Source organism: Cyprinodon tularosa, unplaced genomic scaffold, assembly GCF_016077235.1.
Source record: "Cyprinodon tularosa strain WSP-4 unplaced genomic scaffold, ASM1607723v1 ctg3, whole genome shotgun sequence".
In the NCBI taxonomy this organism is placed as follows: Eukaryota; Metazoa; Chordata; class Actinopteri; order Cyprinodontiformes; family Cyprinodontidae; genus Cyprinodon; species Cyprinodon tularosa.
The window spans coordinates 2069000-2094549 of NW_024039007.1; the positions used below are offsets into that span (position 1 = coordinate 2069000).

At 38.2% G+C, this 25550-nt stretch overlaps 2 protein-coding genes across 7 annotated transcripts; one reads left to right on the top strand and one right to left on the bottom strand.

Moving 5' to 3' along the window:
- Nucleotides 1–621: 621 nt before the first annotated feature.
- On the top strand, nt 622–25135 carry rps6kl1 (ribosomal protein S6 kinase-like 1). Of its 6 annotated transcripts, none has more exons than XM_038291407.1 (12): nt 622–749; nt 15793–15912; nt 16060–16237; nt 16446–16570; nt 17003–17095; nt 18316–18363; nt 19978–20110; nt 20208–21608; nt 23134–23223; nt 23361–23443; nt 23545–23640; nt 24204–25135. In XM_038291407.1, exons 3-12 carry the CDS (start codon nt 16102–16104, stop codon nt 24312–24314), a joined length of 2316 nt encoding a protein of 771 aa, XP_038147335.1. In that variant the 5' UTR covers nt 622–749; nt 15793–15912; nt 16060–16101; the 3' UTR covers nt 24315–25135. The 6 variants fall into 6 exon arrangements, with proteins under 6 accessions (XP_038147335.1, XP_038147340.1, XP_038147336.1 ...); XM_038291412.1 differs by having other exon boundaries at nt 638–749; nt 15843–15912; XM_038291408.1 differs by having other exon boundaries at nt 638–745.
- LOC119787510 lies at nt 3931–5556 on the bottom strand. The gene is made up of 3 exons (XM_038291414.1): nt 4861–5556; nt 4319–4392; nt 3931–4236 (listed from the first exon to the last, which is right to left on the bottom strand). Exons 1-3 carry the CDS (start codon nt 5477–5479, stop codon nt 4087–4089), a joined length of 843 nt encoding a protein of 280 aa, XP_038147342.1. The 5' UTR covers nt 5480–5556; the 3' UTR covers nt 3931–4086.
- Nucleotides 25136–25550: the final 415 nt, after the last annotated feature.

Consider the following 25550-nt stretch of genomic DNA (forward strand, 5'->3'; position numbering starts at 1 on the left):
CTGTCGCTGCTAATTTTCACTGTTTCTTGATAACGCTTTTGTTTTTGGAAAACAAAAAATCTTTACAAACTGTTTTAGTTTCGATGAATGCAAAATCTTTATATGTTACAATTAAAGAGGCATAAGGAATAATCTAGGTTTCAGCAGCCCTCCCTCCTTGGAATATTTGGAATAAGGTTGCAGGATCAGATTTCATGGTCATGCCGGTGTTCTTAACTCCACTCTGTAAACCTGCCCTCCCTTAGGGTGTGTGCCTGGGTGGTTGGGGGTGACTCTCTTTTGTGCTGTAGTTGGAGCCTGGCTCCCTCTGGTACAGAGCATCCATTATAATATTTAAGTGGGAGGTGTATATCCCACATTATAGGTGCACAGCAGAGAATATCCAAACATATTAGCTATTATATAGGGTGAGGGGTTGAATTGGCATAGTGAACACTGAACTCCATTGCTGAAATAAATCAGAGCAGAAATGGTCCTTTCAGACTTGCCACTCAAAACAGCGCTGTCTCTTTAAATCTTCCAGCATCTCTGAAGAGTGGGGGGAAGCAAGTGCCTTGCGTGAAATGGCACCCTTAAATGACATCATGCTCAACCAATCAGCAGCTTCTGCTGAGCTCCCTCCCCCTCTCCTGCTCAGTAGGATGAGTATGTTCCTTCTGCAAATGATCCAGGCCGCTGCTGGTGCTGATGCTGCTGAAGCTGCTGATGCTGTTGGGCTCGGTGTCCAGGCCATGCTTACTACACAGTAGGTACAGTGTGTCTTATCTCCACATATACAGTTATTTTCTGTTTTTAGTAATTTCTTGATACTGCTATATTCTGGCTCAGATCTGTGAAAGGATATTGAAGTAGATTGAAAGGATGATAGATAACGATGGAGGACACTTAAGATGGCTTTCTTTTCCTTACATTGACTAAATTGTGCTTGTCAAATAGCTATGAAACTAATGAATACATCCGAGATGTTTCAGTTGTGGTTAAGATGATATCATTATTAGACAACTATCGTTATTTCATATATTGCTCCTTAAGTTGTAGCCTACAAAGCCATAAAGAGTACCTTGCAAAAGTATTCTTGCCACTTTGTCAAATTTCAGTTACAACTATTAGGTAAAATAGATTTCATTGGGATATTTGTTTTGATACTAAATCAAAATAGTCCATATTTGTGAAGTGAATGCTTTTCCTGTTTTTAAAAGGCAAATGCACTGTAAGTATATATTATGCATGTAGTGGCAATTGTTTGTCAAACCAAACATCCAATTAAGTTCCAATAAGCCACTATAGGCACTGGGGTCACGTTTTCTTGACGCAGGCAAAAGAAGTGGAAGTCCAAACTTGTAGATGTTTAGTTGATTTATTTCCTATATTTTGTCACATTACAGAGTTCAAACTTTCCTTGCCCTGTTACCTCTCTTGCACTGGTAAAAACCCATAGGCCCCTAACCCAAATGCCTGCTGGTCCTTACCAGGCTCCTACAATTATAGAAAGTGGACCGCCCACATTTCTTCCTGTTTTACATAAAATAAAGAAAAATAATAAAACAACAAAAAATAGATGCACAAAAATGCAACAATTAACCTATAAATTAAGTCTGTAAATAATACAAAAAATATATAAGTTTAGGAATTAACACAATTCAAATAAATAAAGAAATAAAGAATAAATAGCTCCAACACTCCGGCCCCTAATTGTGAATACTGTCACAATTACAAATGAAGAAAAAGGAGCTATTCCCTCAAACATGTCCTTAATTCCTCAGGTTGATGCTTCCAGTAGCAAAACAAGTTTGGTCACGGGTCTTTCGAGAACACTGGTCTTTGTTTGTAATCGCACAGAGCGGACCAAGCCTTTTGCATCCTGGTTTACGCTCAAGACCTTGGCCATCATCCATGTTCCTCTTGGAGCTGTAGAGTCTGCAATTAAGACAACATCTCCAGGAGTGAGACATCGTTTAGTTCTTGTCCATTTTTGTCTTTCCTGCATCAGAGGTAAGTACTCAGAAAGCCATCTTTTCCAGAACAGCTCTGCCATGTATTGCACCTGTTTCCACCTTTTCCTGACAAAAAGATCCTTTTGATTGAACAATCCTGGTGGCAAAACTGGTTTGGTTTTTAACAACAACAAATGGTTGGGTGTTAGTGCCTCAAGATCATTTGAGTCATCGGAAACTTTAGTGATGGGTCTGTCGTTTAATATGGCTTCAACTTCACAAAAAATTGTTTGAAGCCCTTCATCATCCAAAACTTGCTCTTTAAGAACTGAAACCAAAATACTTCTTATGGAACGAATCAGACGCTCCCAAACTCCACCTTGGTGAGATGCTGCTGGGATGTTAAAGTTCCATTTAATTCCATCCTGCACAAAAGCATTTTGAATTTTAGCATGATTCAGTTCAGCTAAACTCTCTTTCAGCTCTCGATTTGCACCAACAAAATTTGTGGCATTGTCAGATCTGATGGTGGAAACTGGGCCTCTTCTACAGATGAACCTGCGGACTGCATTTATACAGGAATCTGTATCGAGGGTGTAGGCCATTTCCAGATGCACTGCACGGCTGGTGAAACAAGTGAACAGAACTCCATACCTTTTCAGGAGGCTTCGTCCTCTTTTAACACTTACAGGACCAAAGTAATCCACTCCAACATTTGTAAAAGGAGCGGTGGCTGGCAGGACTCTGTCTTCTGGCAGATCTGCCATCTTTTGTTCAATAAACTTTCCTCTGTTACACCTGCAAACAACACAGTGAGAAATGATTTTTCTGGCAGCTGAATTAGCATTTATTATCCAGTATTTTTGTCTTAATCTTGACAGCATATGAGCTCTTCCTGCATGTCCCAACTGTTGATGAATATGGCGTAAAATCAGTGTAGACACATGCATATCCTTTGTCAAAATTGCAGGATGCTTTGTTTCGACAGGCATGGCTGATTTATTCAACCTGCCACCCACTCTGAGGACTCCAGCATCCAATACTGGGTCGAGTTTGTATAAAGAACTTCTCTTAGAGACTGCTTTAAGGCCCCTGGTGATTAAAGCCAGTTCAGTTGTAAATTTCTGTTGTTGTGCAAACTGAATAATGGCTAGTTCTGCCTTGGCCAAGTCTTCAGGAGTCAGATTTTCTGTCTTCAGAGTGGTCTTGAATCTTTCTATCTGCTTGTCTAGGGCTTTGTTTTGCTTTTCTGGTTCATTTTTATTTATGTCTGCAGCAGCAAACTCCTTCCTTTTCTGTTGCAACAGCATCAGAATGTTTTTCAGCTTTAAAAACCAAGCAACAGAGGTTTTAAGCTTTGTCCAAGATGAAAAATAATGAATCAGATAGCTTGTAGGATTTTGTGACTCCTTCACAAGAACACTCACGGCTAGGTCCCTTTTGACCTCTGGGTCATCTGCAGGAATTGCATGGTGATCCGCATCCAGTTTAGGCCATTCCTCTTCTGATCTGTGGAGAAATTCAGGCCCATTTATCCATCTCCTGCATTTAATGAACTCCTCAGCTCTCATGCCTCTGGATGCATCATCTGCAGGATTTTCCTTGGAGGAAACATATCTCCACTGATTCACATCTGTTGCTTCTCGGATGACAGAGATCCTGTTTGCAACAAAGGTGTGAAATCTTCTGGTTTCACTGGAGATATATTTTAGTACTGTTGTACTATCAGTCCAGAAAACAGGTTTTTCCAATTGTATTTGCAGCTCCTTTTGCAGCAGTTTATTGACTCGGACAGCAAGAACAGCAGCGGTCAGTTCCAACCTGGGGATTGTTGTTTGCTTCATAGGAGCAACTCTTGCTTTTCCTAGAATGAAAGCAACATGTGAGATGTTATTCTTTTCCAGTTTTAAATATGACACTGTTCCATAGCCGTCTTGACTTGCGTCAGAGAAATGATGAAGTTGTCCTTTGTCTGGTTTCCTGATGCAGCTTGGTTTGATGCAACGATCCACCTTAAAACTGGAGATCAGCTGGAGGTCCTCCAGCCAGTCGAGCCACTTCCTACAAAGAGAATGGGGAATAACTTCATCCCACTTCAAGTTTTGTCGACAAAGTTCTTGTAGCAGCAGTTTAGCTGGCATACTGAAGGGAGCTAGGATTCCCAAGGGATCATATAGTGAACTAACCACAGACAAAATGCCCCTTCTGGTCTGTGGGCGGTCCTGCACAGAGGTTCTGAACTTGAACTCATCTGTTTCGATGCTCCACTGTAAACCCAGTACTCTCTCGACCGGAAGTTCATCTGTGTCCAAATCCAGATTCTTCATTTCTTTTGCTTTCCTTTCCTCTGGAATGGACATGAGCACTGTGCGACTGTTGCTTACCCATTTTGAGAGCACGAATCCTCCCTTAGAGCAGAGGTCCGTCAGCCTCTTCACCATGTGAATTGCATCTTCTTCTGTGGGAACAGATTTTAAACAGTCATCCACATAAAAGTTATTTTTGATAGTATCAACCACTTCAGCTGGAAACTGTTGTGCGTTATCATCAGCAGTTCTTTGCAGAGCATAATTTGCACAGCTGGGTGAAGACACTGCTCCAAACAAATGAACCAACATCCTGAACTCCTGTGCAGGTTTTGATGTGTTACCATGATGCCACCACAGGAAACGGAGGAAGTTGACATGTTTTTCAGAGACATAAACTTGGTGAAACATGGCATTAATGTCAGCCATTAGTGCAACAGGCTCTTTTCTAAATCTAATGAGAACTCCAACCAGAGAGTTTGTGAGGTCAGGTCCCTGTAAAAGCTGACTGTTCAGTGATGCTCCTTTATAGGTTGATCCACAATCAAATACAACTCTCAACTTTCCTTTTGTGGGATGATGCACTCCATGATGAGGAATGTACCACAGTTGTCCATTACCTTTCTGTAGGTCCTCTGCTGGTACAGCCTCAGCATGTCCTTGCTGCAGCATGTTGTTTACACATGCAGTGTATTCCTCCTTGTACTCAGCATCCTTTTCAAATCTCCTTCTGAGGCTCTGGAGGCGCTGCTCTGCAACACAGATGTTATTTGGAAAGCAGGGGCTTTCACTCCTGAAAGGTAAGTCAATATTATAATGACCTTTAATAAGTTTTGTAGAGTTATTGACAATGTTCATGAAATGCAAATCCTCTCTAGACATTTCAGTTTTCTCCTCTGATGATCTTTCGTTAAAATCATGATTGTACTGTTTGATCAGCATTTCTTCAAGATGCTCAACAGAGATCCTGTTGGCTGTCACAGCAGTGCAAACATTTCTATTTTTGCTGTGGCTTCTAGTGTGCAGGGGACCATTTATGACCCAGCCAACTTTAGTTTTTACAGCATAAGGCCCACCATCTACACTGTTGATCACCTCCCAGGGCTCTAAAACATTTGAAGCATCAGTTCCTATCAGTAGTTCCACATCTGCATTGATGCTATGAAGCTTAACAGGTTTAAGATGAGGCCACTGATCAATGTCCTTTTGCTGGGGAATATTCAATGTAGAAACTGGCATGGTACTTTGAGTCAAAACATCTGGTAGCTCTATGAAATCATTTGTTTCCAATTCAGAGATTTCCAAACCAGACAAAACTTGTACATTAACAATCTTATTTTGACTCATTGTTCTCAGCATAATATTTGTTCTTTTGCCCTTTATGTTCAGACTTTTTGCCAGAGTTTCTGTACAGAACGTACCTGAACTTCCTGGATCAAGAAATGCATAAGTTTGCACAACTTTGTTGCTCTTTTGACTTTTAACTTTAACTGCAACAATAGAAAAAACAGCATTATCATCATGACCGGCCCCAATATGCCCACATGTCTGGGTGGTTGCAGTTGAGAAGTTGACATGAGACCTTGTTGTCTGTTGGCTTTGTTCTGAAGAGGCTCCTGGCTCCTTTTGTTGTATGTGAAGAACCCCTGGATGCTTTTGGTGACACACATTGCAATCCAAACGACTCCTGCAGTCTTTGCTTGTGTGACCAACTTTCAGACAACCGAAACAAATCCCCTTTTGTTTAATGAAAGTCAACTTGTCCCGATGCATTTTAGCTTTAAACTGCACGCAGTTTTCCAGTAGATGATTTCTTTGTAAACAAAACAAGCAGCTGTGAAGAACAGTAGACTTGGTCCTGTTTTCAGTTGAGTGAGTTCTGGCTTCTGGAATTGTGCTGACATTAGTGGCAAAACTGCTTCCCTTTTTTCTTTGCTTGCTGTAACTTGGATCTTTGGAGTTGTTCCCTGTTGGTGGGTCTTGGATATTGCCAAACACTGGATCTGATGCTACTTTTACTTCCTTTGTTATGAAAGCAACCAGATCAGTAAACAACGCTCGGTGACCAGTTTGCTCCTGTAGCTCATAAGCAGTAACTCTCCATTTTTCCCTCAGTTTATATGGAAGTTTCAGGACAATTGTTCTCATATTTGAAGGTAAATCCAACTCCTTCATGTAAACAACTTGTTGTGTCAGATTTGAACAACCTTGAAGAAAAAGAGAGAATGATTGTAGACTTTTCACATCATCCCCTTTTATTGGTGTCCAACTCATAATCTTCTCCATATACGCAGAAGTTATTTTATTTTCATTTCCAAAATGTTCTTCAAGAAGATATTTGGCTTTGGAATAACCTTCCTCAGAAGCTAAGTGTTGACAACTATGCACGAGATCTTTAGGCTGCCCCCTGGTGAACTGCTCTAGGAAGTGCAAACAGTCGCTGCAGTTGTCAGTTTTAGCCTCCACTCCATTCTCAAAGGCATTCATAAATGATCTGTACTGTAGGGGGTCCCCATCAAACACAGGGATGTTTCTGGATGGGAGAACAGACGATAAGTTTTGTTTTACTAGTAAGGCTGCAATGTCATTTTGTCTTTGCATGATGTTTACAATATCATTCTGACAGTTCTCAGTCAAAGGAGGAGATTGAAGTTGCGTCTGCTCTGTTGCTTGAGTTGAAGAATCAACTTTAACTCTCATCTGATCCATTTGAAGTTGTCTCTCTCCTTGTTTAAGTCTGACAACAGGGAAGTTGGATGAAGACTTTTCTTTTTCTTTCAGAACAAACTCATCAGCGAGAGGATTTAGCAGGGGCGTGTGCTTTCCTTGGGCTCTTTCAAAATAAGAGTTCATCCCATCAGATTGTTTAGAACTAGCAACTGAATTTATTTTTAATACATTAAGTTTTGCGTTAGTTGCTGCCAACTCTGTTTCCAGGTCTAACTTTTCCTTTTCTTTTCTCAGGTTTTCCTCTTGAGCTTCGATCAGATGTTTTCTGTCCAACGCGGCGAGTCTCTCCATCAGCGCTGCCTTTTCAGCCGCAGCTTTAATGCGTGCAGAAGAGGTGGATGAAGCCCGAGACTGCTGTGAAGATGTTTTTGAACGTGGCTTTATGCTTGTAATATTAGAAACATTGTCTTCAGGATTTATTTCATCAGGATCTTCAACAACCTGATCATCAACATAGTTTTTCTGTTCCATATATGGATCTCCTGCTTCTGTCAACCAAACCTTTACATTGTCCACAAAATCAGAGAAAGTCGTCACCTTGGACTGAAAATACACAGTTTGTCTTTTTACTTCTTCTTCTGGCAACGGCAAACCTAGAAGAGATTCGTGTAAATCAGTTGCTTCTTGATAGCATTTAATAAACTTTGCAAAGTCAGAAGCCACTTTCTTAACATTTTCTTGTGAGCTCATTAATGCAGAGATTTTCTCCATACATTTTGAAGCTTGTTTACACTTTAAACTTCGTTTTTCTTGACATGTTTTTATATAAAACTCCAAACCCTTTTGTGTAAATTTGATGGTTCTTTTGTTTTGTGACGTCTGGGTGTCATCCTCTTTGCTCTTTACATCAGACATTTTTGCAGATTCTTTGAATCATTTCAAACATTTAAAGCGTCATAGTCCACGAATAATCCACAAGGAAAAGCACAAACGTATCTCTTTGTTTAAAGAGATTGATTCTTGTGAACAAACATTTCCATGATGGGCGTCGGCTCACGGCTTGATCCAATTACGCATCAATTTGTCACATCAGACTCATCTCATCAGTCTTTGGAGTGAAATAATGTCTTTAAACTCCAGTAGTTTCACTATTTTCCTTTATAGCTTGAACAATATTGTCACATACCAGCTTGATGAATGAGTGACGTGTCCATCCAAGTCTGACGCATCAAGTCACTTGATTTAATCAAAGATGATCCAAAACCTTTTGTTTGAAGGGAATCCTTGAGATCCATAAATCCAGCATGTTGATTGATGAGGTATTCCTTTTAGTCCATGGGCTGGTTCCTTACTTGTTCCACAGGGTGTTTTTACTTGATCCACAGGTGGGTTTTTACTTGAGTGTAGTGGCAATTGTTTGTCAAACCAAACATCCAATTAAGTTCCAATAAGCCACTATAGGCACTGGGGTCACGTTTTCTTGACGCAGGCAAAAGAAGTGGAAGTCCAAACTTGTAGATGTTTAGTTGATTTATTTCCTATATTTTGTCACATTACAGAGTTCAAACTTTCCTTGCCCTGTTACCTCTCTTGCACTGGTAAAAACCCATAGGCCCCTAACCCAAATGCCTGCTGGTCCTTACCAGGCTCCTACAATTATAGAAAGTGGACCGCCCACATTTCTTCCTGTTTTACATAAAATAAAGAAAAATAATAAAACAACAAAAAATAGATGCACAAAAATGCAACAATTAACCTATAAATTAAGTCTGTAAATAATACAAAAAATATATAAGTTTAGGAATTAACACAATTCAAATAAATAAAGAAATAAAGAATAAATAGCTCCAACAATGCAGAACCATGTTTTCCCAAACTTTCAGCTATAAATTCTTTAGGAGTATTTATCTTTCTATCAGCCTTGCAAATTTTGAGATTAAAGATTTTTGGGGTATTTCTTCTTTGCAAAATATCTCAATTATAAAACTGATTAGATGTCAACATCAATCAAATTTCCAAATTGATTTATTTCTGGACTTTGACATGGGGGTTATAACACTTCCGGTTTATGGTTTTTAACGATGCTTCTTGGATTTCTTATATCTTGTTACATGGATAAAAAGATAGAATAAATCTATAAAACCAGACACCATCGGAAGAAGAGGCTGAGTTCATTAAGATAATCTCTGGATTTTTGTACTGACATGGTTTCTGCTTTTCTATTCTGGAGGTGGTTGAAGGCGTAAATGCTCTAATCCTTCAAAATGGGGAGAAGGACAAGAGGATTGCCTATTTACTGAACAGATTGGAACAATATACAAGGATACATTTTTATTAGTGTCATTGGGCTGCAGGTTAAACCCCAGTCATATGTCACACAGTGGCAGCTGACAACCGTGGATAATTTATTTATTTATTTTTTTTAATTTGTTTATTTGACAGGGACAGTACAATTAAACATTGCAACCAAACAGGTGGCCGATGTCCAAGTACATAAGGCTTGTAGCCATGGGCTAATTTGCAGCCTTCGTCCCTGGTTAGGCTTTTAAAAGGTGTTAGCATTGAGGGGGAGGGAGGTTAATAACGACACACAAATGCATAAAAACACACAAAAAAAACCAAAACAAAAAAACAAGAGAAGTTAAAACAAAAATGTACAGTACAAGCCAGTTTAGTGGTCACACTCTTGTTTGTCTTTGAGCCATTTTTTCAATCTTGTGGAGAAAAGTCGAATATCAGTCTGTGACTTGAGCTCCAGAGGCAAAGAGTTCCAGAGATGTGATGCTTTCACTGAGAAGGCGGACTGACCCATAGATGTCCGACATCTTTTAATCCTGCAGTTCCCCATAGCTCCACCTCTTGTCCTGATTCCTTCATTTGCATACTTTGAAACAAATTTACAGATTACCTCAGGGGCAAGACCATTAAGGCATTTAAAAATAGCTTTTAAAAATGAGAAATTTATAAAATTTTCAAATGTCATCATATTGTGTTTTTTAATAATTTTGCAGTGATGCCACTTCACCGGTTTTTGATCGAATATTTTTAATGCTTGCTTGTGAAGTGAGAGTAAAGGTTTTAAAACAGACTTTGTGGCCTGGGCCCAAACGATGGCGCAATAAGACATATGGGATAAAATCATTGCATGTAAATATACTTGTGCAGCTTGATTTGATACATATGGTCGAATCATTCGAAAACAGTTTATATTTGTCTTTATAGTTTTTGTCATTTTCTTAATATGGGCATCAAATTTCAATTTTGAATCTAAAACTACACCCAGATACTTAAATTCACCAGCCGGCTTTATTTCATGTTGATTAATAATTATTTTGAGATCATTGTTTATAATTTTCTTAAGGGAAAAACACATGGAGACAGTCTTGGTGTAATTCAGCGTTAAGCAGTTATTTTGGAGCCACTCTGATAAGATGCACAACTCTCTGTTTAACAGATCAGAGGCCTTTTCAGGTGTGTCTGCTGCCACATAAATTATTGTATCATCTGCATACATTTGACAGATGGCATCTTTGCAGATGTTTGGGATATCATTTATGTACAAACAGAAAAGTAATGGGCCCAAAATAGACCCTTGTGGTACACCCATATTACATTTTTGGATCCCAGATTTGATGCCATTAATTTTGACGCACTGATGTCGTTGCTCAAAATAAGATTTGAACCAGCTTAAGGTTTGTTTAGAAACATGTAGTTGTTCCAGTTTCCTTAGCAGAACTGTGTGATTTACAGTATCGAACGCTTTTGTAAAATCTAGAAATACTGCCCCAACACATTTTCCTTCATCCAAACTACTTTTTATGTATTCCGTAAAATGGCATACAGCCATTTCAGTGGAATACCTTGGTCTAAATCCAAATTGTTTAGAGTTAAGTATTCTTTTCTCCTCTAGATAGGCCATTAATTGTTCCGCAACTAGCTTCTCTAGCACCTTAGAAATCACAGGTACAATTGCAATAGGTCGATAATTACAGATCGCATCAGCTGATCCGGACTTAAAAATTGGAGTCACAACAGCTGTTTTAAACCCTTGTGGAAATTCACATTTTTCAATTGACAAGTTCACTAGATGAGATATTGGTTTTACTAGATCGTCACTATACTTTTTGATTAAAAATGTATCTAAACCAAATATATCTTTTGCTTTGGATGAATTTAATTGATTGATAATTGTCCAACCTGCAGGGTTGGACTCACAAGTGCAAAAACAGGTCATTTTCTCCATTCAATTCAATAAAGTTTATTTATATAGCACCAATTCACAACACATCAACTCAAGGCACTTTACAGTTCCCCATATCATACAGTGAAATTGATTTAAAGTTTTCTATCAAAGGAAAACCAGTTCATTGCTTCGACTCATTGACTTGAAGGCAATCCTCACACTAAGTAGCTTGTAGCGACAGTGGAGAGGAAAAACTCCCTTTTAACATGAAGAAACCTCGAGCAGAACCAGTCCTGGGATTGAGCTAAACTGAGAGCACATTGAAGCTTGCCACCCCATGTAGGGGATCTCATGAGGATCGTCACAAGAAAGCATAAATTAACTCTGCTTAAAAAAGGAAAGAGACTAGAGCGAACTTAGGTGATGTTTAAATCAATGAGCATCTGACCAAGAAGAACAGTGACCCTACCAGGGAGGCCAGGATCCTAATTAAGCAAGGAAAAATTTAAACTTGGGGGAACAAGCACTGAAAGGCTTTTGTTAAACTGAACGGATCACCAGAGGAGAGAAAGATTATCTTCATCAGAGATTCTAAGGAGCTGGAGAAATTGACATGAAAACCATGTGAGGACAGAAAGTAACACCAATGCAACCAAGTTGGATTGCGCAATCAACATGTACTGATTTACAAACAGTTGCACATGTTACATCAGTAGCAGAGACTATGGATTAAAAACAGGCGAGAACCTCGGACATTGAGCCAGAAAATAATTGTATACGCTGAAGAGTTATATAACAGGCAAATAAAACAGAAAATATTATCTATAAATCTATAATAATTATCTATTATTATTATTACTGTTAAAGCTTGTTTGACCACATTATAGGCCAGTTTACACAACAGTTTAGGATCATTACAATATCCCGAGTCATGGGTTAGCTATGAAAGGAAGACTGATTTTAAGTTGGAAGGATATGAATTTAATTAAAGTGAGAATAAATGGTGGAAGAGTAGCTGTGTGGGAGAAACATGAGATATAAGTTATCGATAAATTGACAAAGGCGATTGAGGGCATAGTTGACAGAATAATGGTTGAATGTATTGAGGACGAGAAAAATGTTCTGGTTGGCTGCATTTATAGAACACCAGGTTTTGGCCCGGGTTTAAAGAAGCATTCACAAATGTAAATTAGTATCTATCTTTCTTCTGATGAGACTTTAATATTAATTTTCTATTCTCGCAGATGCATGACCCTACTAAATAGTTTATAAATACAGTGTACAGTATGACCTTTTTATCCAAAAATCCCCACACCCAGTAGAATTGCAACTCACTTTGCCACAGTAACAGATGATATATTTACAATGCTTATAGATAACAAGACAAGCTGATTTTTAAATTTTTAATATCAGTGACCCTCTATCAATGTTTGTGGTGCAATACAATGATAACACACCAGTGTCAGTGGTTTCTGACAGCTGATACAGGCAAGATGCTAAGGATGACAGACAAAAGTAAAAATAAATAAGAACAGAGGAGTCCATGATTGCATTCAGATAATATCAACTTAGTCCAAAGACTTAATATCCCAGGGAAAAAACACTGATAAAAATTGCCAAACATGTATATGATAAACACTGTCAATAAAAAATAATTACCAAAAAAAGAAAAAATATTCTGATGATCCGTGGATTAAAAAGAATTGCAAAATACCTGTAAAAATTACACACTGTATAGAGAATTGTTAAAGTATAGCTTGACAGAGACAGAAAATAAAATAACAGATAAAACAATTAATTAACCAACATTCTAAGGACATTTACACTATATTGCCAAAAGTATTTGCTCACCTGCCTTGACTCACATATGAGCTTAAGTGACATCCCGTTCCTAATCCATAGGGTTCAATATGACGTCGGTCCACCCTTTGCAGCTAGAACAGCTTCAACTCTTAAGGGAAGGCTGTCCACAAGGTTTAGGAGTGTGTTTATGGGAATTTTTGACCATTCTTCCAGAAGCGCATTTGTGAGGTCGCACACTGATGTTGGACGAGAAGGCCTGGCTCTCAGTCTCCGCTCTAATTCATCCCAAAGGTGTTCTATCGGGTTGAGGTCAGGACTCTGTGCAGGCCAGTCAAGTTCATCCACACCAGACTCTGTCATCCATGTCTTTATGGACCTTGCTTTGTGCACTGGTGCACAGTCATGTTGGAAGAGGAAGGGGCCAGCTCCAAACTGTTCCCACAAAGTTGGGAGCATGGAATTGTCCAAAATGTCTTGGTATGCTGAAGCATTCAGAGTTCCTTTCACTGGAACTAAGGGGCCAAGCCCAGCTCCTGAAAAACAACCTCACACCATAATCCCCCCTCCACCAAACTTTACACTTGGCACAATGCAGTCAGACAAGTACCGTTCTCCTGGCAACCGCCAAACCCAGACCCGTCCATCAGATTGCCAGATGGAGAAGCGCGATTCGTCACTCCAGAGAACGCGTCTCCACTGCTCTAGAGTCCAGTGGCGGCGTGCTTTACACCACCGCATCCGACGCTTTGCATTGCACTTGGTGATGTATGGCTTGGATGCAGCTGCTCGACCATGGAAACCCATTCCATGAAGCTCTCTGCGCACTGTTCTTGAGCTAATCTGAAGGCCACATGAAGTTTGGAGGTCTGTAGTGATTGACTCTGCAGAAAGTTGGCGACCTCTTCGCACTATGCGCGTCAGCATCCGCTGACCCCGCTCCGTCAGTTTACGTGGCCTACCACTTCGTGGCTGAGTTGCTGTCGTTCCCAAACACTTCCATTTTCTTATAATACAGCTGACAGTTGACTGTGGAATATTTAGGAGCGAGGAAATTTCACGACTGGATTTGTTGCACAGGTGGCATCCTATCACAGTTCCACGCTGGAATTCACTGAGCTCCTGAGAGCGACCCATTCTTTCACAAATGTTTGTAAAAACAGTCTGCATGCCTAGGTGCTTGAATGTATACACCTGTGGCCATGGAAGTGATTGGAACACCTGATTCCAATAATTTGGATGGGTGAGCAAATACTTTTGGCAATATAGTGTAAGTTAGAATTTCATAACAAAGGATTACATGACAATAAAAAAAATATATTAGAAAGGATCCAAAGAAGTTAATTGTCCACACAATTTTAAAGCAAATAATACAAGTATTCATCATTTTCTTTAAATAATCAATTGGTTACATGCAAGATCCATGATTCTTTAATAGCAAAGAACTGCAGTGAGGTGTTTCTAACAAGATAAAAGATATAAGATGGAAGAAAGAAGTTAAAAATGATCGGGCACTTCTATTCACTGTAGATTGGTGTTTACATATTTTTGCAATGCTTGTGTTGACTTTAAATAATAAAGTCAAAGTGAGCAAAGATGTGTGTAGGAACACATGAATGTGTATATGTGTGTTTATGTGTACATAAATTAAGCCATTTGCTCACTTAATAGAATTTTTTACTATGGACTAATGTTAAGTAGAAATAGGGAAGATTATTGGTGTTTAGGACTAGGAAAGAGGAGTATGAATTAATATACCGGTATTATACTTCTTCATACCTCTTTTTTATGACATAAGCACTAAATTATGCATAAAGCTAATTGTATATTTATCATTCAATATGCATAATATTTGTATCTGTTAAATTTGACATTTTACTGGATGTCTGAAATAAAGTTATTCATTCATTCATTCATTCATTCATTCATTCATTCATTCATTCATTCATTCAGTGTGGTGGCAGTGTTCCAGTTTTATGCTTTTCTGAAAAATATATATGTGGTCACTTTTGCAACTTTGGCAATTCAATTTTTCACTGGCCTGCACAGTATTTAGTGCATCTAACCTATCTATCTTGTTTTTAAAACCCTTAATTGTACATATAACTAAATTTCATTTTTAAGAACTGCTAAAAACTATCTGAAAATAAGATTTTGTTACTGTTAAAGTGAGTAGCAGCTGTATTACACGTGGAGGTTGGGTTCTGTTGCCCTAACTCTAAAACTTGTAATTCTGACGTTCTGGGGCATACCTATTGGAGTTTTTTACTAAGAGGTCAGAAATTCCACCCATTGAGTACAAATTGAACACATCACTTTTCCAGCTTCCTGCTGATAAATAGCAAACCCACATCAAGGTCCTGAAACCACCATTGTTCCTCATATTCATTATAAAATCATTTCGTTTGATGCCATATTCTTGACTTGCATAAAAGGAAAAATATTATTTTTTCATAGCCATCTGACCACAGGACCAATTTGCATCTGATTCTATTAAAAGGAGTTGGAGTAAAGGATAGCAAAATAAAAAAGGCAAAATAAACTTTTTTAGATTATTTGTCATTAACTTCACAAAATGCTCTAATTTGCATGCCAATAAAACCTCATAAAAACTGCTTCTATTTTTATGCATATAAACTGCATAATGAATTTCAAATAATTACAGTATAAGTTAGGAAAGTGATTTGTATGGCTATAATCTGACCATTTACATTTTGCATATTGTTAGGCCAAAACATGTGGAACAACAGTTTCACCATATTGCTCTCAAGCCATTTACCAGCACTCTGTATTTTATACAATGATCCTCTTTCTTTCTCTTTATCTAAAATAGAAGGCAAAGCCTGTTTTCACTTCCTGTTCTGTTTGAAAGGTTAATTCTTCTTTTACACTGGCTCAGATGACCATGTCCTGGTATAAATACTTGAGCTGTGACATCCCTGGGTACAGATATGCACTAAGGAATCAGACAACAGACAGAGATGTGTCCTACTGCTGAAAAGAAGACACAGGTGCAAAGGTAAGATCTAGCTTCGGTGACTGAATTCTCCTCTATTTTTGATGCACCTGCAGCTGCTTCATGTCTACTTTCAGTTTGAAGTGTAATTAGGCAGCTTGCTCAGGTCTCTATGCATCCGCTCCAACATTCCACTATCTATGATGTTAGTAGGCCCATCAGGACCTTGGGAGACCCAGAAGAATCTCAGCGATGGCGAAGAGAGATTACCTGGTGGAGGCAGCCAAGCAGATCCGAATGGCTCTGGACAGCGAGGTCAATGAAGACTATGAAGCAGCCTTCAGCTACTACAAGAACGGAGTGGATTTACTGTTGAATGGAGTCCAGTGTGAGTAGACTGTGTGATTCATTCTGAATGACCAGGTTTGCACAAGACCGGCATGTGACAGTGACATAAAAAAGAACAGGAAGTCAGAGAGATTTGATGATAAAGCCATTTTTTTCCCCATAGTGTCAACAGTCTGTCAGCTGTGTAACATGTAGGATCCGCAGAGCTACAGGAATTTGAATTGTTTTTTTTTATTATTTACTTATAGTGGACCCAAACAAAGATAGGAGAGAGGCTGTAAAGAGGAAGACCACTCAGTATCTAAAGCGAGCTGAAGAAATCTTCATAACCCATCTGCAGGATAACCTTGGAAAAGGAGGCTCTCATTTAGGGGTAAGTCATACCCATAGTAACCTACCTCTAACAAAAATTGAACAATGCTAAGAAAACCTAAACATATTTCCTTAGCTAGTGTTTATTTAAGTCATAATGTTTCAAAAGTTTTCTACATCACGTATACATAATAAATATCACAGTTTTGCTTTCAAAGATTAATCTGGTGTTTTTTTCCTTCTGCCGTGGAAACATTTCGATATTTTATGCAATACTTGGCCAGAAAATGCATATAGCAAATTGGTACTAAGAAAAGCAAGATTATGTATGCATGCACCTAATTCCATCCACAGGGTATTTCAAAGAGTAGAGATTAATAAAATTGCCTAAAAGGAAAATAATTTAAAAATCACTTTTGCTTGTAATCAAGGATTTTCATTATCCACCATAGCCCAGCACCTGACTTGTGTTATCTTTGGGATTGATTGCCAGGGCTACAGCAGTCTGAGATTTCGCCCGATCCGACACTTGAGTTCACCCGTAGAAGATCTGGAAATGTGTAAAGTAGTGGGAGTCACTGATAAGGTAGGTGAAGTTCTCTCACTTCAAACCTTTAGACATGCTCTTATAATTATTATAAATATTACACATTTCTTGACACAAAATGTAAAGATCTCTACAATAAAAAAGTATAAATGTTGCTTTAGTAATTTTAACTAATGGCAAACAGATTAAGAAATAATGCATTTTTAATGTAATACTAGCTGTTAATACCTTACACCCTCTCCTTTAGTCTTCTAAAACATTCTAAAGGACTATAGGTTAGATCTTTGACCATACAATCTCTATCTTAACAGTATTTTTTTGTAATATTTATCTGCTTAGATACCTAATTCTATTTCCCATTCCCAGTTATTCAGGTTCTTTTTTATTAAAATTGTGTGACATTTCAGAGTCCTCTATCTAATTGTGTCTAACAAGCAGCCTTTGGAATGGTAATGAGCCCTCAACATCAAGCATACTTAATAGTTATGATGAGGAACATTTCCACATATCCATCCTGTGTTTTAAATCAGACCCACCATAAACTGGTGCTTATAAAAGGTTAATCCTCTTCTAATCTGAACAAAGTCCATGTTTTTACTTGAAGGCCAAGTGAGATACAAAAAACAGATGTTTTTCATGATGGGACTGAAGAGCTTTGATTGTGAAATTTCTCTTACAAACTGGTTGGCATGGAGATTTATTTTATTCTTATTCATTTTTGGAAAATGAATGTTTCACCACCCTAAGCAGCCTGCTCAAAGTGCATGTTGACAAAGCAAACTTGGACCCTTGTTTGTCATATTTCCACTTATATTAAACAATTTCCCTTATTCTTTGATGAAGTAATTTGTGAATAAATATTGGACACTTTAGGTGATTTTCTTTTCTGTGATATCTTGTCTATCACATGTTTAAATTCAGCAAAGAACAACTGGTCACCTTATGTTGATAAACCAGGATGTCTGGAAGTATGAATTAAAGAAATGCTTGAAATTTGTTTTATAGTCAGTTTTTGTAGGATTTCTTGTAAGTACCAACAGATGAGTCAACAAGAATTTCAAAGCAATTTAGTACCTTTAAAATTTCTAAACGTGGTTGAATGTGATGCCTTAACATCAAGTGTTTTTTTTGTGTGCTTTTTTTGTAAATTATCTACTATGCTCAACCATGAAATTCATTCACAGAAATATTTACATTAGAATGATTTATGTGCTTCTCTTTGTTAGAATGACATATATGTACATATTTATTTTCTAAAGGTCCTGATTGTCCAAAGCATGGTCAACAAAGAGACATTTGTTGTAAAGGTAAGGATGCTCTACAGAACTGTAGGGGAAAAAAATGATTAGATCAAATTGTATATGCTATATTATATTTTCATTTGAAAGCAACCTTCTACTGATTGTTGAAAACTATATGCAGTAGGTATAGATATATACATTATATTTATATACAGTATGAAAAGAAGAAGAAACACTTTCTATTCTTTTCAACATATTTTCTTATATAACTACATTTTCAGATCCATTCTTATGTGACAAGGTCAGCTAATGGTGGTCAGACTATGTTACCATGTCCAAAAACAAATGCCTTAAAGAGAACGGTTATTTATCGTGCCATCGTGTATTGGAATAACTGCCCACTGAATATTCTGCACTTGAACTAAATAGTAAAGTTTTTTTTATTATTACTTGAGAATGCACTACTTAAATGTGTGAGTTGTGAATTAACATATTTATTGTATGAAAGTGAGATTTTTGTAATGGATATGAATTTATTGAAATGATTTCTGATGACCTCTTTTATAATAATAATGTCAATAATGTTTAATTTTTAGGTTTTTTAATTGTTAACTGATTTTTTTTTTGTCTGGTGGACTCCAGGAAGACAAGCTCATCCCACTTTTAGTAACAACTAATGGGGATCTCTATCAAACAACAAACAATAAAAAATATGAGGGGGCCACTAATTTGTACATGTACATTTGTATACATATGTACTGCCCCGAAAAGGCGTATACAAAATCTTTTTAACATTTCTTACAAAGTTGTAATGTGAATAAGAATTGTTGGTGTTTATACATATATATGTATATGTGTATCAATATACACTAGCTAAAGCTACGAAGGCCAGAGAAATTTATAAGAGAACATTATTGTTGTTAAACTTGACATTGTCATGGCAAGATCGAGGAACACAACCAACAAAACTGACAAAAGAGTTAAGGAAGACACAGATAAACTTGTGGAAGCTTGTCTGGTCAAATTATATCATACTTAAGCATTTAGGCCAACAAAAGAATAGCAGTATATAAAGGAGAAAACAGACACTGCACATCCTATACTGTAAAGAAATCACACGCACTTTTAAACACGGTGGTGGCAGCATCATGTTGGAGGAATGATTCTCTTTAGCATAGACAGCGAACTTAATCAGTTCATAGGATACAGATAAATACAAGCCATCGAGCAAGTAGACCTGTTAGAGATTGCAAAAAATAGAGGCTAAGGTGGAAGGTCCCTTTTTCACAGAACAAGAACCTTTAAACTAGTCAGATCTTTAATAAAAAGGTTTAAAACAAAGCATATTTAGATTTTTGAACGATTAAAGGTGAAGTCAGGAACAGTCCAAACTTCAGTGATTACTTCTACCAACCCCCACAGAACACCAATTTTAATTTTCCTTCCCATTTACAGCTATGCATTACTGTGTGTTTCTTTATCTACAACTACAACGCCAGAAAAAAACAAAAAACATTTAACTTTGAGGTTGTACTATGACACAATATGAAAAGGTTGCCTTGGCAAGGCACTAGTGTGACACACGCTCAAAGTGATGTTTCAAACAATAGATCACTTTATCTAAATATCAAAGTCCAAACTAGCGTATTTAAATAAATCAAAACATGCGTGCTTTGGCAGAGCCTCGTCAAATCCAGCTGGGAGAGCAGAGACCAAACTACCATTATTCCTCAAGGTGTGCCCTATATGGTGAAGCTGCTGCGGTACTATGTCAGTGAGGATGCCGTGTACCTGCATCTAGAGCATGTCAAAGGTAAGTGACTGTCATCTGGTTTCCCTATAAATGATAAAGCTGTCCACAGGATTATAAGAAACATAAATATGAGACATTTTTGTTTGGTTTTTTACAGGTGGGCGACTTTTCTCCAAGTTGCGCAAACTTAGAAATGAGAAGACCAAGGAACACCCAGACCCATGCTTCTCCTCTGGCCACCACATCATGCTGAAGACAAGCCACACCTCCCCTTCAATCACCACAGACTTCAACCACAGCAGCAGGAGCAGAGCAGTGAGTTCACACAAACCTACAGATGAGAGTCCAGATACAGACTTCCCAAACTCATGGCATGAGACTCAACAGCGATTGGAAAGCTGCGGGACACACTCTTACATTGAGGAGACCGGCTGCCTCCAGAACACACGGTCGGCTGCGTCGTTTTACACCAAGCTGGATCAGCTGACTCTAGTCTCTGGCCTGACAAGGACACAAGTCAACACCCAGCTCCATCCACCAGCCCCGAGTTTGTGTTTGCATTCCAGTGAAGCTCAGGAAAAGCCGGCTCTTCCTCTCCCCTGTGCCCGTGTCAGCCAAGCTCTTGATGTCATGTCAGAACTCCATAAAAAGAAAGCTGGGATGGGACTGGTAGAGTGCAGCACAGACTTTGAGGCGGCCTGGGAAGCCGCTGACCCGATGCACAGCTGTACTAAAGCAAACTCCTATGCAGTGACTGGCAATAATTTGCAAAGAGCAACATCTCAAACAAATCAGACCTCATATAAAAGACCAGAATCCCCAATAAGTCAAAATGCTGCTTTAAGCTCCTCTCCTGCCATTTTGCACCTCCCTCTCCATTGCCAGACCCAAATCCATGGCAGAGCATCATGGGAAGCTAATGCCTCCCAACAGGGATCCATTTTAGGTGGAAGTTCCGAAGAGATGAATGCTGATTTGAAGGAAGAAAGCAGCCCTGTTGTAGAAGAAAGAAATGGAATGATAGTCATCCGGAGCACAGACAGAGCAGTATTTTCTGATCACACGAACACAAGCATTATCTCACAAAGCTCTCCAGATTTTACGACTTCATTTTTGCACAGTAGCCTAAATATACAAGGGATAGTATTAGATGAACACCAAAAAGGAGAAAATTGCCCTACAGAAGTAAAACAGAGAGTAGAAATGGCCTGTGAAGTTCTTAGTCCTGGAGGGAAAAACCAAAAAGTGGGATCGTATGTAGGCTGGGTCTCTCCTGACCCTCTTGGAGTCACAAGCCACAGCAACAAAAAGAATGTGGAGGGACCAGAGATGCAAGGAGAAGACCAGATCATCGAGGTGGACGGCTGGTGTCATCTGCCACGTTTTCCTACCAAGAACTCCAGGCCTGCAGATAAGGCCTTGCAGAACTGTTGGGGGCTTCCAGAAGCCGAGGTGCGTGTGTGGGGTGCGCAGATTCTGTTGGCGTTGGAGAGTCTGCATGAGCAGGGCATCTTTTGTCGTGATCTCAACCCAAGGAACATCCTGCTCACCAGCAACGGTGAGACCGGCAATTCTTCCTACTCCCATTAAATTGTCATGTTTAATAGATGTAAGAAAAATGGAGACAAAAATGAATCATCTGAGAACTTTCCAACCTTACCGTGTCCTACGACCCAGTCAGCTCAATTGAACAATAGAAACCAATTAAAGTGATATTTAAACATCTGAAGGAAGTTGTTACACAGATTTTCTCAATTGAACTAATGTTTTGGTGAGGCTCTTTGATTTTACCAACATACTAGGTCTTTTTTTTGTCAGATTCTTTCAATAGTGCATATTTTGTATTTGCCAACTCTTGTCTTAAAGGTACTTTTAATCTATAAAAAGAAATCTCGGTGCAAAGCTCACCACAGATATTGAATCTGAGCTCTGGCAGGACCATTGCATTACTTTATTATTCTTCTAGTGTCACCTTCAGCTGACTGGAAGATTTTCTGCAAATATTGTCTGCTGTTAAGAATGTTAAAAATAGGCGCTGTGTATGCACCCTGATGCTCTATCTTTCCGGTTCTTTTTCCTGAAAAAAGATCTCTCAGGACAAACTCTTTAAATAACATTTCATAACTTATAAGCATTAAAGAACCAGGAGACATGACAACAGATTTTGATAGAAATTGTAATCTTACTCAGATCAGACAAATTGCATAGAATATACAGATGGCCGCTGCTCACCTCTGGACTCACCTCTGAGGAAGTGGCCCCGATTAATAGTTAAAAAGGCATTTTTTACATCTCCAGTCTGCCATATCATCATGTTTTACATTATATGATTAGATGATAAGACATCCATGGCTCAAGCCTTATAAAATTGAACACCTCTCTCATTTCATTTCCAAATCTTTGCCACGTACAAAATGAAGATTATAACTGCATATCCAGACAGAGGAACCGTCCTAATTAGATTAAAACGTCAGTTCTGATGCACAACAGGCAGCCCATACCAGGGTGTAATAAACCTACACATCTTCAATGATAAATATCATAACAAGAATGTTTATAACTTTCCAGTAATATCTCGACAGCATGATGCAGACACTACCATGCCTCACTGTGGATTTGGCAGTCTTTTGAAACTTTGGTATAAAGTTCCTCTTTTTTAAGTAGAACTGGCTTTGTTTGCCGACATGCTCTTAAGAGACTAAGCATTTTTTTTGCAAAAAAAAAAAAACGTAGATGGGGTTGGATTAGTTTTCCTCTAATAAAAAAGGACTTCCAGATTGATGAAGAACATTGGGAACCATTGGGAATCCCTACAGTTCCTTTAATGCTGCTGTTTGGCTCTTAGAAGCCGTTTGGGGAGGCTTTCATCTGACCTTTCATCAGTTTTGTAGGTATGTCCACTTCTCGATTTTTCAAATCTCCAAGTTAAAGGAAACAGTAAAGTTTTCTTAAAAAAAAAAGAAATATCTAATTGTCTAATTGTTTTTACATCATAATAAAAAGGCAATTTAACAAGAGGAGTGCAAGGTTATAAGCAAACAAAAAGCTATTTTGCAGTTTGACTAAGCAACATGTTTTCACAGGAAAGGTGTGTTTGACGTTTTTCAGCCAGTGGAGTGAGGTTCAGTCAGAGATCAGCTCCAAAGCCATTGAACAGATGTACTGTGCTCCAGGTAAGGATATTTGTCATCTCAAATCTCCTTGGTGTTATCTGCCACCTAGTGGCAACATGCTGGTAGTACCACACTAGATGGCATTTCTGAAGACATTTTAAGCAGCATTCCTAATCCAGACCATTGTGTGTTCCCAGAAATTGGAGGAGTTTCAAGGATAACAGAAGCTTGTGATTGGTGGAGTCTTGGGGCTTTGCTGTTTGAACTTCTAACAGGAATGGTAACAGGAAAGATGGAGATGTGTACTGTGATTGCATTGAAGCTGGTGTTTGTCCATTCTCTATGTTGTGAGAAATCTAAAGGTTTTGTATGCTCCTCCAGCCCCTTTGGCAGCTGCATCCAGCAGGAATCCATTCCCACACCCAGCTGGTCATCCCCGACCATCTAAGTGCTGCAGCAGCTTCCCTGCTCACTGAGGTTAGAGTAAAGGATTTACAGGATCTTGCAAAAGTACTTATATACTGGGGGAAAAAAATCGAAATCTATATAAGTCATTTTTTCTTAAAATAAGTGCATTTGTTCTTGGATTGGAGGTAAAAGAGACATTTCACCAATGTCTTATGGTATTTGAAGTGCATATTATCTGATTATCTTATTTTAAGAGTAAAAATACTTGTTCCATTGGCAAAATATCTCATTTACCTACTCAAATTAAGGATAAATACACTTAATTTAACTTTTTTTTTTATTTCTAGATGTTTTTTCCAGTGTACAGCTTGACCATTTTCCTATTTAGTCACAGTTTAAACATAAATATTGGCTTTAGCACAAAGAAGCACATATATTTTCTCTGTATTTTTATATCTTGCAGCAAATTCTTGATTGGCTTTACATCCTATAACAGTTTTATCTTTTTTTTGACTGATGATCTCAGATTTCAAGGAGTATAAAAACTTTTGTAAGGTTTTATATAAAAAAGACCTGATAATTACCTTAAAACCTTGTTAAAGCTCTGAATCAAAGATTTTTTCTCCCTACAGCTGCTTCAGTTCGATGCGGGTTATCGCTTGGGTTCTGGAGGTGGAGGAGTAAGCGAAATTAAATGCCATCCATTCTTCAGTGGTGTGTCCTGGAAGGCTCTTTCCTGCTAGCAGGGATTTTATTTTTTATTTATTTTTTTGCCAGAATGGACTTAAAGAGAAAAGGCCGATTTGGATTTCACCATCATGTCCAGAGTGGATGAAGCCCAAATGTTACATGAGAATATTCAAAGAAAAGGTTGTGCTTTGAATTTCAAGTGCCTTGCAAAAGCATTTATACCTGACTTTTTTCACATTACAACAACTACAACTACAAACTACACCAGCATAAAATTACAAACTTAGTCATCTTATTTGCCAGACCAACACAAAGTAGCACATGATTCTGAAGCACAAGTCAGAAATGTTTTGCTCCTTCGTTCTTTTGTTTGCATTAAGTTCCATCCAAGCATTTTAGTGCTTATAGATGCATGATGCTGCCTCCACCATGCTTCCCAGATGGGATTTTATTCATCCATCTTATGGGCAAAAGCCAGGGGTAAACCCAGCACAGCCTATCAAAGGACAATACACAATTATACAATTTAGATCTATCCTGGTTACATTAGGTAGAGCGTCTGGCATAAAAACAAAGTTGGTTTTGACCTACTGTGGTAACCTTTGAATAAAGGAGCCGCCAGAGGGACCTGCCCCTTTTCAGTAAGATTTTTCTGTGTTCCTCAATTTCTAAATATTAATGTCATCTTGTGATGTGGTAAAATGTGAAAAATCAGATGCTTTTCCAAGGCACTGTGATTCATAAGTACAGGCACAAAGTGATTTGCAGAACACTCATAGGAACTTATTGTGTTTTGATGCAATTTTTGATAACTAGGTTTTACATATCACCTTCATAACCATCCTGCATGTCAATAAACCCTTCCAAACAAAGACTCTGAATGGATTTGTGACTGACAGAAAAACAAGAACATTCACTGTAACAATGAAAGAAGATAGCTCTGGATTAGACGGCCGTCTTGGGTTAATAGGTATTTTCCTGTGATGGAAAGACTGATTCAATACTAAACTCTGCAGTAAGATCGATTTGGATTCTTAGATTAAAAAAAATCTTTATATGCTACATAAATCAATTTGTTTAGGATTTTGTTTTCATAGTTATAAACATTCTCCAATCATCAGCTTTTAAAGGAATCAATATTTACATTAGAAAAGTTTTTTTTTTTAAACCAATAGATTGTTGGAGTTGGTTTCAGAAAGGTTTACTGAAAACTCTCAAGTTTTCTTTACCTGAAACCAGGGACACCGAGTTTTCAGAAAGAGAGTTAATGCAACCCGTTTCTGTTACCA

What these genes read in the sequence shown, in the direction of transcription:
- LOC119787510 (XM_038291414.1), bottom strand. Translation starts at nt 5,479, where the DNA reads ATGCCAGTTTCTACATTGAATATTCCCCAGCAAAAGGACATTGATCAG. An exon ending in AGCAGAGGACCTACAGAAAG is followed by an intron (nt 4,393 to 4,860) that starts GTAATGGACAAC and finishes CTGTTCCCACAG; the next exon opens with AAGAAGATGCAATTCACATG. An exon ending in GATTCGTGCTCTCAAAATGG is followed by an intron (nt 4,237 to 4,318) that starts GTAAGCAACAGT and finishes ATTTGGACACAG; the next exon opens with ATGAACTTCCGGTCGAGAGA.
- rps6kl1 (XM_038291407.1), top strand. Translation starts at nt 16,102, where the DNA reads ATGGCGAAGAGAGATTACCTGGTGGAGGCAGCCAAGCAGATCCGAATG. An exon ending in TAGTGGGAGTCACTGATAAG is followed by an intron (nt 17,096 to 18,315) that starts GTAGGTGAAGTT and finishes TATTTTCTAAAG; the next exon opens with GTCCTGATTGTCCAAAGCAT. An exon ending in CAGCTTCCCTGCTCACTGAG is followed by an intron (nt 23,641 to 24,203) that starts GTTAGAGTAAAG and finishes TTCTCCCTACAG; the next exon opens with CTGCTTCAGTTCGATGCGGG.